A 16,495-nucleotide genomic window follows, 5' to 3' on the forward strand; every position below is an offset into this window, starting at 1 on the left:
AATAAGTCAGATACAAATACTGTATGATCTCACTTATATGTGGAATCTAAAAAAGTCAAACTCATAGAGAGAAGGGTGCTTATCAGGGATTAGGTGGAAATAGAGAGATGTTGCTCACAGGGTACAAGCTTTCAGTTATAAGAGGGATCAGTTCTAGAGATCTAATATAGTATAGTTAAGAATAATGTATAGTATATTTTAAATTTGTTGAGAGTAGATCTTAGGTATTCTCATCATACACAGAAAAAAGGTAACTACGTGAGGTGATGGATACATTAGCTTGATTATGGTAATCATTTCACAGTATATATGTATATCAAAACATTACATTATACACCTTAACTGTATACAATTTTTATTTGTCAATTATATGTCAGGGAAACTAGGGAAAAAAAGTAAGGCTGTTGTGATGGTTAATACTGAGTGTCAACTTGATTGGATTGAAGGATACAAAGTACAGATCCTGGGTGTGTCTGTGAGGGTATTGCCAGAGGAGATTAACATCTGAGTCAGTGGGCTGGGAAAGGCAGACCTACCCTTAATCTGGGTGGGCACAATCTACTCAGCTGCTAGCTAGGCTAGAATATAAGCAGGCAGAAAAATGTGAAAAGAGAGACTGGCCTAGCATCCCAGACTACATCTTTCTCCCATGCTGGATGCTTCCTGCCCTCGAACATTTGACTCCAAGCTCTTCAATTTTGAAACTCAGACTGGCTCTCTTTGCTCCTCAGCCTATAGATGGCCTATTGTGGGACCCTGTGATTGTGTGAGCTAATACTTAATGAACTCCCCTTTATATATATTCCATCAGTTCTGTCCCTCTAGAGAACCCTGACTAAGGCCGGGCGCGGTGGCTCAAGCCTGTAATCCCAGCACTTTGGGAGGCCGAGACGGGCAGATCACAAGGTCAGGAGATCGAGATCATCCTGGCTAACGCAATGAAACCCCGTCTCTACTAAAAAAAACAAAAAACAAAAAAACAAAAACAAACTAGCCGGGCGAGGTGGCGGGCGCCTGTAGTCCCAGCTACTCAGGAGGCTCAGGCAGGAGAATGGCCTAAACCTGGGAGGCGGAGCTTGCAGTGAGCTGAGATCCGGCCACTGCACTCCAGCCTGGGCCACAGAGTGAGGCTCCCTCTCAAAAAAAAAAAAAAAAAAAAAAAAGAGAACCCTGACTAATACAGTTGTTAATTCCAGAAAGGAATTAAAATGATTTTCTAAATGAAAGGTCATATTAACCAATTACCTTAATGCTTAGTATGAATTTAGGATTAATTCAATATGCATGAAATTATGTAGATGGTAATTATTAAGTCTGTAAATTATTTCAGACACTTCTCCTATACTATGGTAAAACAATCTCAAAGGTATATGCACCTAATAAAAAAGATTCAAATACATGAAGCAAAATCTTCTTAAAAATGAAAGCAAAGCCATATAATAGTTGGAGATTTTAACACACCACTCTCAATAATTGATACAATAAGGGTAGAAAAAAATCAGAAAGAATATAAAAGATTGAACAACATTCTCAACCAAGTTGATCTCATAGATATCTATAGAACACTATATAGCCAATAACAGAAGAAAACATTACTTTCCAAGTATACATAGAACATTCACCAAGAAAAGAGTATTCTCTAATCTTTTTCTTTCTTTTTTCTAAGACAGGTTCTCACTCTACAGTGGTGTGATCATAGCTCACTGTAGCCTCCACCTCTTGAGCTCAAGTGATTCTCCCACCTCAACCTCCTGAGTAGCTGAGACTACAGGCATGTACCACTACACCCAACTAATTTTTTATTTTTTGTATGGACAAGGTCTCACTATGTTGCCCAGGATGGTCTCCAACTCCTGGGCTAAGGAAATCCTCCCACCTTGGCCTCCCAAAGTGCTGAGATTACAGGCATGATCCACCACACCTGGCCTATTCTCTAATCTTAATGAAATTAAATTATATATGAACAACAAAAAATTCTAGAAAATTTCAAATATTTGGAAATTAAAACAAAATGGTTCTAAGTAACCCAGAGGTCAAAGAACTCACAATGTAAATAAAATAGTTTGAACTAAAAGCTATAAAAATATAACATCAAATTTTGGAAATGTAAAAGAGCAAAAGAAACTGAAAATAAATAAGAAAATAATAACTGTAAGAACAAAAATAAATAAGTTAGAAAAAAAGACAAATTACAGGAAAGAGTACCAAAGCAAAAATGTGGTTCTTTGAAAAGATAAATAAAATTGTTAAATCCCAAACAAGACTGACCAAGAAAAACAGTGAAAACACAAATTATCAATATCAGAAGTGAAAGCATACATCACTACAGATTTTATAAATATTAATATTAAATGGCATAACAAGAGAATGTTATGATCAATTTTATATCAATAAACTGGACCACATGGGTATAACATAAATTTCTTAAAGACACAAAATCAAAAACTGAAAGAAGGCCAGGCATGGTGGCTCACACTATAATCCCAGTACTTTGGCAGGCTGAGATTGAAGAATCCCTTGAGCTTAGGAGTTTGAGACCAGCCTAGACAATATAGCAAGATGTAGTCTCTACTAAAAATAAAAATTAAGTATTAATTAGTCCGGTGTGGTGGCCAGCTACTCAGGAGGCTGAGGAAGAAGGATCTCTTGAGCTCGGGAGATCGAGCCTGCAGTGAGATATGATTGGGCCACTGCACTGCAACCTGGGCGACAGAGGGAGACCTTGTTTCAAAAAAGAAAAAAAAAAAAGCAAGCAAAAAAACCCCACGAGAAATTTTTAAAAAAAGCACACAACAAACCTAAATAGCCCTTTTCTCTTAAGGGAGTTAAATTTTTAATAACAGGTTTTCACAAAGAAAATATCAAGCCTGGCTGGTTTTACTAGTGAAATCTATTCTAAGGAATAAATAATACCAATCCTAAAATTCTTTTGAAAATAAATAAAGATTCTATTTCAGGAAACCAGAATGCATCTGATACCAAAACTTATCAAAGACGTCACAAGAAAAATATTTACAAATTACAAGAAAAATATTTACAAATGTAAACACAGATGCAAATATCCATAATAAAACATTATCAATTAAGTTAAATACAATAATAAATAAAAAATAATACATCATGATTACACGCAGTTTATCCTAGGAATATAAGCTTGGTTTGAGGCTGGGCCCATTGGCTCATGCCTGTAACCCCAGCACTTTGGGAGGCTGAGATGGGTGGATTGCTTGAGCCCAGGCATTGGAGACCAGCCTGGGCAACATGACAAAACCCCATCTGTACAAAAAATACAAAAATTATCCAGGCATGGTGGCACACACCTGCAGTCCCAGCTACTCAGGAGGCTGAGGTGGGAGGATGCTTGAGCCCAGGAGGTTGAGGCTGCAGTGTGCCGTGATCACACCACTGCACTCCAACCTTGGCAACAGAGCAAGACCCTGTCTCAAAAAAAAAAAAAAAAAAAAATCTTGGTTTGAGATTGTCAAATCTATCAGGTCACTCAGCATATTAATAGGATAAAGAATAAAAAATATAATCAGTACATGTAAAAATTATACTCTAGGCCCAATCCAGTGCATTAAGGCAAGAAAATGAAATAAAAGGCATAAAGATTCCAATAGATTGTCTCTATTTCAGGACAACATGACTGTTTATCAAAAAAATCCTGAGCATCTGTAAAACAATTAGAATATGGGAATTTAGGCTGGGTGTGTAATTCCAGCACTTTGGGAGGTTGTGGCATGTGGATCACTTGAGCCCAGGAGTTGGAGACCAACCTGGGCAACATGGCAAAACTCTGTGTCTACAAAAAATACAACTAGCTAGACATGAGAGTGTGCACCTGTAGTCTCAGCTATTCAGGGTGCTGAGGTGGAAGGATCGCTTGAGTCCAGGAGGTGGAGGTTTCAGTGAGCCAACATTGAGCCACTGCTCTCCAGCCTGGACGACAGAACCAGACTCTGTCTCAAAAAAAAAAAAAAAAAAAAAGAAAGAAAAAAATATGAGTATTTAGAAAGGTCACAGAATACAAAGTTAATATACAAATATCAATGGAATTTTCAAAAGTTTAATTAACAATAGTGTCAAAACCATAAATTACTCAGGAATCAATTTAGTAAAGTACATGCAGGACCTTAAACTTAAAAGTACAAGACATAGCTGGGAGAAATTAAAGACATAAATAAATTGAGGGATATACCATGTTCAAAAATTGTAAAATTCAATATGGTTTAATATTCAGTTATCCCTCAATTGATCTATAGATTCAACATAACACCATTCGTAAGTCCAGCAGGTTTCTCTGTGGAGATTAACAATTGAGGCAAAAATTTACATGAAAAAGTAAGTAAGTTAGCATATTGGAAGAACTCTTATAAAAAACATCAAATGTGTTCATGACTATACAGTTACAGTAATCAAGTCAGTATGGTACTGGCACAGGATTGACAGATCAACAAAACAAAACAGAAAATCCATAAATACACTACAGATACAAATCATACCAAAAATTATTTTGAGATAGATCATAGATGTAAATGTAAGGACTAAACAATAAGGCTTTTGGAAGAAAACATAAAAAAATATTTCCTTAAATTGAGGTAGGCGCAAAGAGTTCTTAGGACACAGAACACAATGACCAGAAAGAAAAATTATTTAAAAATTGGAATTAAAAACAGAAAAATTAAAAGCTTATATGCATAAAACCACCATTTAAAAAGCAATGGGAAAGCCACAGAATGTGACAAAACATTTGTAAAACTTATAAATGACTACCACTTGAGAAGGTAAACAACTCAATTAAAAATAGGCAAAAGATTTGAATAGACAGTACAAAAGGAGATATATAATGGCCAATAAATATATGAAAACATGCTTAACATTATCATTAGAAAATGGAAATGGAAATTTCACTGAAATACCACTCTACTCCCTCCAGAAGAAGACTGAAAAGACCAAATATTGACAGAGATGTGCAGCAAATAGAACCCTCAGACATTGTCAGTGGGAGTTAAATATGCTACAATCACTTTGGAAAAACATCTGGCAGTTTCTTTAAAAACTAAACTAAATTCACATCTAATGTATTGCCCAGCAATTCTACTCCTAAGTATTTACCCAAGTAAAATGAAAACATATGCCCACAAAATGACAGTACACAAATGTTCATAGCAGTTTACTCATAATAGCTAAAAACTAGAAACAACCCAGATGTCCATCACAGCAGAATGGAAAAACTGGTTATTATTATGGAATACTGCTCAGCAGTAAAAAAGAATAAACTCCTTTTTTTTTTTTTAAGAGAACTCCTAGACCCAAGTGATTCTCCTGCCTCAGCCTCGCAAGTAGCTGGGCTTACAGGTATCCGCCACTGTGCTTGGCTAGAGTGAGCCACTTCTATGTACAACAATGTAGATAGATCTCAAAAACATTAGGTTTAAAGAAGATTTACAACACAGTATTGTATACAATAGGTTCTGGAACAGGCAAAACTAATCTACGGTGAGAAAAAAAATCAGAATGATGCTTGTCTCTTAGGAGAAGTAGAGAGAGGCAACTATTGACTGCAAAGGACTATAAGGACTTTTACGGACCGAATGTTTGTGTCCCCCCCAAACCCATATGTTGAAATCCTAATCCCCAATTTGAAGATGAGGCCTTTGGAAGGTAACTAGGTCATGACAGTGGAGCCCTCTGAATGGCAGTAGTAGCCTTATAAGAAGGATCCCAGACAGCTCTTTTCCCCACTTTTTCTGCCATGTGAGGATACAATGAGAAAACAACAGTTCACAACCCAGAAGAGGGCCCTCACCAGACTCTAACCTTGCTGACACCTCGATCTCAGATTTCCAGCCTCCAGTACTGAGAAATAATTTTATATTTTAAGATCTCCAGTCTATAGCAACTTGTAATCACAGTCCAAATTGACTAAGGCAAAGACTAGAAGAATTTTGGAGGTAAAGTCAATGTTCCATATTGCAACAGGATTTTTAAAGTGTGTGTATTGGTCAAAAACCAGAGAAAGCATAGTTAAAATTTTGCATGTCACTGTATATAATCTTGCCTTAAGAGAAAAAAGTAAACAAATAACTGAACTGTCGATAATGTTACTATGCTGAAGTACTTAGAGGAAAGTACATTAATGACTGCTATTAAAATTGAAATACATCAAAAAATAAGATGGATTAATAAAGGGATAGAAGAATAGACATGTATGAAGAAAGTATAGTAAAATGTTAATGGTAGAATCTTGGTGGTAAATATAAAGTTGTCACTGTAAAATTCTTTTAATGTAAGATACTGGAAAAGCAAGCAAACAGTAAACTTATCTTAAGAGTATATTTCCTGTTTTTTAAATTTTGAGATGGAGTCTCACTCTGTCGCCTAGGTTGGAGTACAGTGGCGTGATCTTGGCTCTCTGCAACCTCCGCCTCCTGGGTTCAAGTGATTCTCCTGCCTTAGCTTCCCAAATAGCTGGGTCTACAGGTGCACGCCACCACACCTAGCTACTTTTTGTATTTTTAGTAGAGATGGTGTTTTGCCATGTTGCCCAGGCTAGTCTTGAACTCCTGACCTCAGGTGATCCACCTGCCTCGGCCTCCCAAAGTGCTGGGATTACAGGCATGAGCCATTATGCCTGGCCTCCAAGAGAAATTTTCAACAAAATGTAATTTATATTTTGGGAGTGTAAAATACATCTGCTTATTGAACAATCAGTGCTTGATACATGCCCAAATTAAAGAGCAAAAATGTTTCCTAACTCTGAAAAAGAATAACAATAATCTTGGCCTTTGACTAAGCAAGGACACAGTTTCCTGATTTATATTCTTATAACTTGTTTTAGGGTGATAATTGCAAACATTTAAAGATTATAACGTAACTTACATATACCCCAAGGAAGCCTCAAGCAGAACTCAAAAAATACTACATGGTTTTGATATCCAGATATCCTTTCTAGGAATTTTATACCTGTTAAACATAATTAGGTTTTAAAAAATGATTTCTGATCATTTATACTAATATATAAACCTTATTACAGGGCAAATAAACCATGAGACCTTTATAGTACTATAAGCATTTCCCTGCTTTTATTGGCAGACACTAATTTTAACTAGTATGTACATGAATGTATGCATGTTTTTGTTTTTATGTATTTGTATATTCTTTGATATTTGCAAAGTGCTCAAGCATGAATGCTCTGTCAGGTTATACATTACCTCCAGTATAGGGTTTCCAGTTATAATACTTTCCTCGGAAAGGCATATTGTCAAAGTCTGCACACTGTTTCTCTCGAAAATCTCGGGAACCCAAAGGGCATGGCTAAAATAAAATAAAATCATAAATGGTACCATTGTTGGAAAATACCAAAAGCAAGGGACAATGTCCCTAAAATGAACTCCATCAAATTAACTCACTACCTTATTCTGTGGCTATAACTCTGGCATTTGCTTTTCTGTATTACAATCAGTATTCAGAGTGAAATGTGTGAGCTGAAATCTTAGCTATAGAAGATATAACTTAGGTAATTTAAACAAAGTGGTATGCTGTTTCCCTATAAATTTACGGTTGGATACATGTCATAATCCTCTTTGTAGTCCATCAGGTGTCTCCTTATAAAGACACAGAAAACCTAGATGAAGAAATTAAAACACAAAATCCTTTGGGGTAACAGTATTTGAGGTCTAGTTGCCATAGCTACTCCCTGATCTTTATTTTAAAAAAATCAAGAAGCAGGCTTGTAACATGACATTCAGCCCTATTAATTGTGGTTTGGACTCCTACTACTATAGCAATTTACTGTTTAGCCTTGACAAAAACCATATTTTAAATGAGGAATAAAGTAGGCAAAATACTAGACCTCAACTATAAACATCTTGAAATTCAAGGGATTTGGACTTATTAAGATTTACATTTAATTTATTAACATCCCAGAAAATAAAATACAAAATGCCCCAAAACATGTACATTTGTATGAGGTATGGAGAAGGATGTTAAGAGGGTGAAAAAAGGATTATCTGTTTTAAAAGCTGGAAATGTTCCTTCTATTCAGAAACACTTCTGAAGTTTTTTAAAGAGAAAAATCTTGCCAATCCAGCTAGCTCTAGATTCTATATACCACAGGGTCATCCTAAACTCAACCTTTAAGTTCACAAAGAATTATAAAGCTCATCATGTTTGAGTGATATGACTTAATTTGACTTATCTTTTAAAGTTCAACAGCTGTAGTACTTAAAAACTAAAAAATATTGATTTTGAAAGACTGAGAAAACATTCTCCTTAAATATGGAAGAAAAGAATATGTCACTAGAGAAAATTCTGAATTGGGAATAAATGACAAGTGTGTTACAGTCACACTCAGAGATTGTTTTGAGGACTTTTTACTATCCTCCCTTAGATCTCTGTGTTTGCTTTATATAGTTTTCTGAGGACAGTACATTGCAAATGGTCACTCTGAAGCATATGCAGTAATAACAGACCACAATGTGCAAATATTTGCATGGTCATCATTGCTTCCTATATACTACAGTTCAATTTTCACCACATCAAGTCCAAAGCCTCTGATTCTGAAAATAGTGGCAGCAGAGTGTTTTCAGCACATTAAAATATGACATTCCAATGCCAAATCTAGTGATTAATATTGTCAAATTACCTTCTTGCTTGCCTTTAAAAAAAAAAAATGAAAAATATTTACCATAGGCTAAAAGGTGTATCAGGCTGGAAGGATATGGTTTCAGGGTCTTTTGTTTCCTGGTCAGCTAATCTTTGCATCTTCAGAGTGCTCACGGTTAAAGGAATCCTTTACTTTTCAAGCGATTTTTAGTGAATCCCACACAAGGACTAAAGTTGTTAGTGGGTTTTGTCATGCAGCAAGACTACTTTTAAAAGCAAATAACGATTTCAAAAACAAACAATTTGAACTCTAGCTATAAGTTTTCATGCAGCACTTAAGTATTTGTAAAGCACCAATCACCTAAAGTTCATCCAAGCATGACTTTCAACTTTGTTGGAGAAACAAGACACAAATGGAAAAACGACCATGGAAAAAGAACCATCTTGAGCAATACATATAGTATATGACAGCATGTTACAGATTGTCTATATGTGCTGGATACAAGTGAAATATAAATGTGTCCTATGATTAGCTAGGGATATATCAGTTAAGAAAAAAATCTTGAGCATGTACCGAAGTATTACAGAAATTGTTCTAGTTAAGAAAGAAAAAGGACTTGTCAGGGAGCAGGAGACTATTAAGAATGAAGCCAAGAAAAGCCATGGGAATAGGAAGGAAAAGGTCACATATTGGGAATGGTTGGAAAAAGGCCAACCTAGATGAAAGAGATGAACTATATAGAAGCATAAGAGGAAATGATGTTTCACATGTATAAGCACTGGTACATTAAAAAGACCTTGAATTAAGAAACTAAGACATCATGAGGGCCGTTCGCTTAAAGGCAAACAAAACAAAAATGCAATATTTTCGTATCTTCTAACAATTCTCCTAAATAGAAGAAAAGTAAAATGTCCAATATGAGGATATTACTATTTAATGAAGCACTTGATAATGTTTCATGACATTTTTGATCTACTTTTTTCCTGTGATAACCACTCTCAGGGTGAGCATAATAAAAAGATTAACAATAACAAGAGCAAGCTAGTATTTACTAAGTACTTATTATGTGGCACACTGTTCCGGGATCTTTAGATATATTATCTATATACTCCTTCTCAACACTCTTTTGAGGTAGTTATAATTAATAATCCCATTTTACAACGAAGTAAACTGGGGTACAGAAAGGTTGCTCAGTAATAGTTTCAGCGTATAAGGATACTTTCACCATAAGTGTGGGAATCTCCTCTGGACACTCTCCAAATGCTACAATAATAGCATTACAGGTTATAGCTTTCTTAAAATGTACAAAAACCTAATAGGAACAATTTGGGTTCTAGACTTGGCCCTGTCATTAACCAGATGCAAGTTTCTTATCTTTCCATATTACTTTTTTTTCTCATTTGTAAAATAAGAGGGATAAAAGCAAGAGTTTTGGAGTAAGGCAGAACTGGATTATTTCTAACTTAGTCATTTATTTAATTAATGGCCTTGAGCAATTTACTTGTTTAAGCCTCATCTACAATCTGGGGGTAATACTAGTATTTACCTCCTAGTCGACATATTCACGCAAACTGTTTAGCTCTGTACCTGGCCTAAGGTAGCACTTAATAATCATTAGCAGCTATGAAAGGGTCCTTACACTCATTCCTTACCCTTCTGCTCTGCTCTGTATTTTAGGGGAACAAACCCTGAAAGCTCCATTTCCTAGGCTTTTTTGTCAGCTGACTTATGATTGGGTTCAGGTAATGGGAGGCACTAGTTGGAGAAGCTAGAGTATTTTTCTCCTTTCCTCTGTGCCTTGGGCAGCATCTCAGCATAAGGAGAATCTTTTTTGTAGCTCCACCTTCAGGTAACAGTTCCATCCTCCCTACCCTTCTATCCTATGATTCCAGCTTCTGCTGTGTGATTCTAACCTCTGGGCTCTGACAAAACTACCTCCTACGTATCTTTCTGGAAGAAACTAGTCAGACTCTCATCATCCATGTAATCAATTTCCTGCATTAAATTCCCTCTATTTTAATATTCAGACTGGTCTATTATGTTATAGTTAAATCTTAATTGATACAACAGTTATCATCATCATCATCATCATCATCATCATGATGAACGACTTAGAAAACTGAATAAGATAAGTTTCCACACAATATTTTTTCACTTTAGGGCAGAAGTTGTCAAACTTTTACTGTAAAGGTCCACACAGCGAATATTTTAGGCTTTGCAGGCCATGTGTCTCTGTTGCAACTACTCAACTGTGCATTATAGTGTGAGAGAAGCCATAGACAATATGTAAACAAATGGCCATGGCTATGTTCCAATAAAAATACTTAAAAAAGAGTTAACCAATACAATTTGGCCTGAGAGGTACAATTTGTCAACTCCTGGTGTAGGGTGTTAACATAACATAGATATATCTGTTTGCCAGCATTTCACGGAAGAACTCAACTCAACTATTAATTTCTCAGTCAATATAGAACCATACCTTGTAAGAACTCATGTTAGAAGTGATATAATCTAATTTGCATAAGATGCTTGGATTTCCTCTATAATTATCCCCAAAGTGGTCATACAATCTATATAAACATCTACAGAAAAAAAGATCAAACACTTTTCAAACAGCTGCAATTATTAGCAGGTTCTTCCTTACTTTCAGTCAAAACCTGCCTTCCTATAACCCAATTATCTTTCTCCTTTCTTCTGGATCCACACTGAACAAATCTTACCCTCAAGTGAAAGGTATCTGGACCTTGATGGCTTTCCTAGGGGCACATCATAGCTTATCGTTAGTCCTCTTAAAACAAGGCAGCAAGACTGGGCCTTAAGTATCTTTCTTTACATTTTAGCAAGTATTTATAAAATGCTTAATATGTGGCAGATACAATCTAGGCTGCAGGGTTACAGAAAAACAAAACCCAAACAGATTAGAGTTCTGGTTTCATAGAGTTTGCTCTAGTTGGAGACGAGAAAGAAGAAAAATAAAGCAAGATAAGGAGATTGACAGTGAGGTGGGAGGGAAGTTGTTTTAAATACTATGATCAGAGAAATGCTCTCTGATAAGGTGGCATTCAAGCGGAGAGTGAAAAGAAACTGAAGGAATGATTTATGTACATATCCGTGAAAAGAATCCTCCAGAACACAGTAAATCCAAAGGCCCTGAGGCAGGAGTGTATTCAGGGTGTTCACAGAATAGTATAGAGAATGGAAAGGTTTCAGGGAATTGAAGTAGACTTGGGGACTTGATTCCATGCCATTGTTTCTAGAATACATCAGCCAGCATTCTGCTTTCCTGATTTCATTCCATCAGGGAATGCTCTGAATTTGCGCTGATTAAAAATAGGCTCAGTTGCAATTATATATGCTGGTTTGAAAAAATGAGAGCGAAAGAGGATTTCCTTAAGGAAAAATTACGTAAAATACATTTTTGTTTTGTTTAGGAATAGTAGAGAGTTTAAAGAATAATGGTATTGAAATTACTTAAGGATAATAAATGCTGACACTATGCAGAAACCATAACAGAAAGCAGTAATTAAAAAAGCATAAGCAACAGATAATTAAAGTAAAAGCCTGACAGATTTTCAGCCTTCTAGTGCTAACACTCATCAAGCATCTTCTCCTTTAAAAAACAAACTAGTAGGGCCCTACATAAATCTGGATAGCAAAGCCGCAGGTCTCAGCATCTTTAGATCTTAGTATTTTCAAAGAAATAAATTAATATTAGCATCTTTATCACTACTCTCTTCTCCAGAGATCTGTATAAGTTAACAACAGTCTTCCAACTATTTTGTTTAGAAGTTTCTCCTTCTGAGTAAACTTAATACTTTGTATTGGTAGATAAATCTTAAAAAAAAGAATAATTCATTGAGGCCTAAAAGTTGCTACAGAAAGAAATCTAGCTTCTGCTTACAAACTTTTCAGTGGCATTTCTATTACTGGGGTTCTAATCCTGGTTTTGTCCCAAAGAATAGGGTGACATTGGCAAGTCCCCAATCCTTTTTGAGCCTCCTTTTTTTCATTTGCAAAATATACTCCCAAAACTCTTACCTTCAAGAGAAATACACATCAAAATATCTTGCAAATGAGGAAAATTCTAAAAACGATGTATAATTTCTTACTGGTAACATGAAAAAAGAGCCAAGAATGAAAATGCCTTTGTCCCTTTCCCTTTCCTTTCCTCTCCTCTTCTAAAGGAAGATATGCAGGTTGGAAAGATAAAATGACTCCTATGGCCTCAGGGAAAATTGCAAACTAAGCAAAACTGACCTTCTGTTCTTCTGCTTCCTTTCTCTACTCCTTTCCCACCTTCTGCTTCTTCCTTTTTGCTTTCATATCAAATTCACTCTTACATCATCCCTATTACACTACATCAACCTTCAACACTTCCAAAATTTCATTTTCTTTTTCCTCTACAGGAAAACAACATATTCTTAGCAGATTGCACCCTGTTTATTGAGGGAGTTAAAAATCCAACCCCTGCCCTACTTAGCAAGTCATGTACTTCACAAGGGCCTGTGAAGGGATACATTTTTATGTGTTTACCCAGATGGGCATCTTTTTGGAAATTACACAAAGGTACCATACACGCTAACAAAAGCCTTGCTTCTATACCCTCTTTTAAATGTTGCAAACAAATTTCCTGATTCCCTAGTTATCATATACCACTGATAAACTAATTCATTCTAGGGCATTCAAATAAAGTTGAATTTAGTGGTCAATGCCTGTAGTGAAGCATCTCAACCTCAGTTTTTATTCAACTTTCTTCTCTTTTTTCTCCCAAATAGTTTCTGATTTTTTTTCACTATACATTTACTTTTAAAGCAAAAGAAAACAAAAGGCAGATAACCCACATTGTCCAGACAAACTTGAATCCAGTGTCATGCTTGATACCATAATCTTTTATGCAGGTTTTAAAAATTAAAGTTACTTGTGTATGCCTTCAATAGTCTGAATTTAATTAAAACGCCATCTACCTATGGCAAAACTCTTTCCCTGAGCTTATAAACACATTAAATAACAGGTCAGGCATAATGGCTCATTCCTGTAATCCCAGCACTTTGAGAAGCCGAGGCAGGGTGGATCACTCAAGTTCGGGAGTTTGAGAACAGACTGGGCAACATGGCAAAACTCATCTCTACAAAAAATACAAAAATTAGTTGGGTGTGGTGGTGCATGCCTGTAGTCCCAGCTACTTGGGAGGCTGAGGTGGGAGGATTGCTTGAGCCTGGGTAGCAGAGCTTGCAGTGAGTCCAGATCATACCGTTGCACTCCAGCCTGGGCAACAGAGCCTGACCCTGTCTCCAAAAAAAGGTTAAGAAACAAACTTTTACTTTGTAATTTTTAAAAGTATTTTAAAGCACAAAATAAACAAACAAGCTCTACTTTGTGCTTAAAACTTAGTCCTTATTTCTCAAAACATAATACACACTATAAAATTCATATTAACTTAAGAAAGATTACCAAGATATTGTTCCTGTTATTTTTTGCTGTGTGTGTTTTTGTGTGTGTGTGTGTGTGTGTGTGTGTGTGTATGTTACAGGTAGTTAGATAGGCAAGAACAGGGCAGGAAAGGGCTCTCCCCGACCCACTAGGAATGTCAGGTGACAGTTTGGCAATTATCATATTGCCTCTCTAAAAGTGATAAATTGGCAGCTGGCGCCAGGGAGAGGCCATTTCCTGATGGTCCACACCTGTTGCACTAAAGTGTTAATTGAATGCAAGTGCCAGGGAGAAGCAACTTCCTGGGCATGCACATTAAGAGACAAAATGGTGGAGTATGACCTTCCAGGGTCACTCCGCCAGAAAAGGGAAGAAAAGCTTCAGATGGGCATGCGTACAACTTCCTAAACACACTGGGAATGCTCACCTCCCAAGGGCAGGAGGGTACCGCATATGTGGGCAGCCCACCCTAAGGGAAGAATCATGAGAAAGGGGCCAGGCTATTAAGTTCTAGGATGAAAGTTAAACACTGCACTTGACTTCGGTGCCCACTTGAGTCTCTTCCAAGCATCCTTTCCTTTCCTTTCTTTCCTGTTCTAAAACCTTTTAAATAAACTTCTACTCCAGCTCTGAAACTTGCCTCGTTTTCTTTTTCTGCCTTACGCCCCTCAGTTGTATTCTTTCTTCTGAACAGGCAAGAATTGAGGTTGCTGCAGACCTGTAGTGATTTGCCACTGGTAACTCGGCTACCTTCTACCAGTAAAATATATAAAGTATGTTTATAAGAATAAAATGGTTGACACATACTTGTTTTCTAATTATAGTTTAAGACATGATTATAACACTGTTTGTCAATGGATCAACTCTGTCTTCACTTACCCTGCAACTCTCCCTGAGGGCAAGATGTGTAGTTTCAGAATGTTCTCAGCTATCTGGTTCTCAGCTATCTAGTGAGGTTAGACTGGAAGACAATGTCTAAGGTGACCCAATTCTTTCAGAGAAGCTTACCTTGCCACACCCACCTCCCAAGGGCTTCATCTCTTTTAAGAGCACTAGATTAGAAATTCCACACTTTACTGGATCTCTTTCACAGTGCTAGCCAGTTGCTAAGCTTTAGTTTCCTCTTTTTAAAAATACTGGTCTTTCCAAAGACTAAAGATTTGAAGATTTGATGAGGTACTGAATACCAATTAGGTACTAGAAATAGCACCAGATGTTTTATGTATGTTACTTCTTTTAATTGTCAAACAACTCTGTAAGTTTCATAGAGCCTATTTATATAGGAGTCAACTGAAATTTAGAGAGGTTAGGTGATTTGCCAAGGTCAAATAGCAACATGTGTGACATTCACACTCAAGTCAATCAATTTAACTTCCAACTGCATGCTTTTATTTTCACCACAATCCTACTTCCAAATATATAATTTTCCTGTCTGCCACAACCAAAGCAAAAACACTATTTAATGATCTTAAGCAATGCATTGAAAAGGAAAAAAATTGCTGAATAATATACTCCTCTAGCAGAGCTGACTGAGAACACACCCAAGTACTACATAACCTATACTTAAATCTTAGAACAGACCACAGATGACCTGGAAAACCCTTTTCCTCCATACATTTTTTACAGCTTTTACACATAAAGAAGGGAAACCAAATGTTTAAGATGCAAGAATAATGTGCCTTTCCATCCCAGCCAAAGCGGAGCTTATATGGTTCACAAGAAGTTCTATCATAATCGTATTATCAAGTAAACACCAAATCACAAATAATATGGAGTAAGAAAAATACAAAGATAATTTTGGTTTTGGAAAACAACTAAGCACCAGAAAACTCTTTTCAGAAATTTGGGAAAATCCTTTTCATAGTAGCTAATATTTCTTCTTTAGGCTTTGATATAAAATTTGGTTTATAACCTTTATATAGTCATATTTTTGCTCTTTACAAAAATTAAGTTTTCTAGTATTCACAACACTAACCTTGAAATTCTGCTACTTAAAATAGTTATAATACGTACATCAATTTTTATCCTCTTAGAACATTCTGCATGATAGTTTCAAGTCATTTGAATGAAAAATTGTTCAGAAAAACAGAAATGCCTGATTAGTAGTCAGTGTTCTTTATGCCAGTAAAAACAAGATTCCATATACATAATAATCAAAAGTCTACTTTTGAGCAGCTCCTAAGCAAACATTTTTCAGAAGATTGAGCACAGATCTTGGGTCTTCACTTTTCATAACGGCTCTGCCAGAAAATCATGTTAGTTTATACCTTTGCATATTTATAAAATCTGTCAGGACCTAATCAACCATTTATCTCTATGTGCAAAAATGAGAACTGTGTCCTCAACCAATGAACTCTCAAGCATTATGACTTCTATAAAATTCTGCCCTCCAAACCCAGGTTCCACAAGGCCATGTCTATTAGATTAGCTCATGATGCCAAAAACTCTATTGTAGTT

The 16,495-nt window shown here is 36.1% G+C and overlaps 1 protein-coding gene across 18 annotated transcripts in view; it reads right to left on the reverse strand.

The window, feature by feature from the left end:
* The window catches only part of ADAMTS6 (ADAM metallopeptidase with thrombospondin type 1 motif 6), a 330,357-nt gene that overhangs the window by 80,444 nt on the left and 233,418 nt on the right, over positions 1-16,495 (reverse strand). For 15 of the 18 annotated variants that reach the window (XR_012413697.1, XR_010587386.2, XR_012413698.1 and 12 more), the window contains one exon: positions 7,215-7,317. The exons of 2 other annotated variants lie outside the window; for them this stretch is intronic. Coding sequence is in view for 10 of the 16 variants with exons in the window: in XM_015451548.4 (XP_015307034.1) it covers positions 7,215-7,317 (103 nt within the window). In the remaining 6 variants the exon portion in view is untranslated. Of the gene's footprint in view, positions 1-7,214; positions 7,318-16,495 lie in introns of those variants that run through there. One more of the 18 variants, XR_012413701.1, reaches the window with a different exon arrangement.

The sequence above is a fragment of the Macaca fascicularis genome, chromosome 6 (genome assembly GCF_037993035.2).
Source record: "Macaca fascicularis isolate 582-1 chromosome 6, T2T-MFA8v1.1".
NCBI lineage: Eukaryota > Metazoa > Chordata > Mammalia > Primates > Cercopithecidae > Macaca > Macaca fascicularis.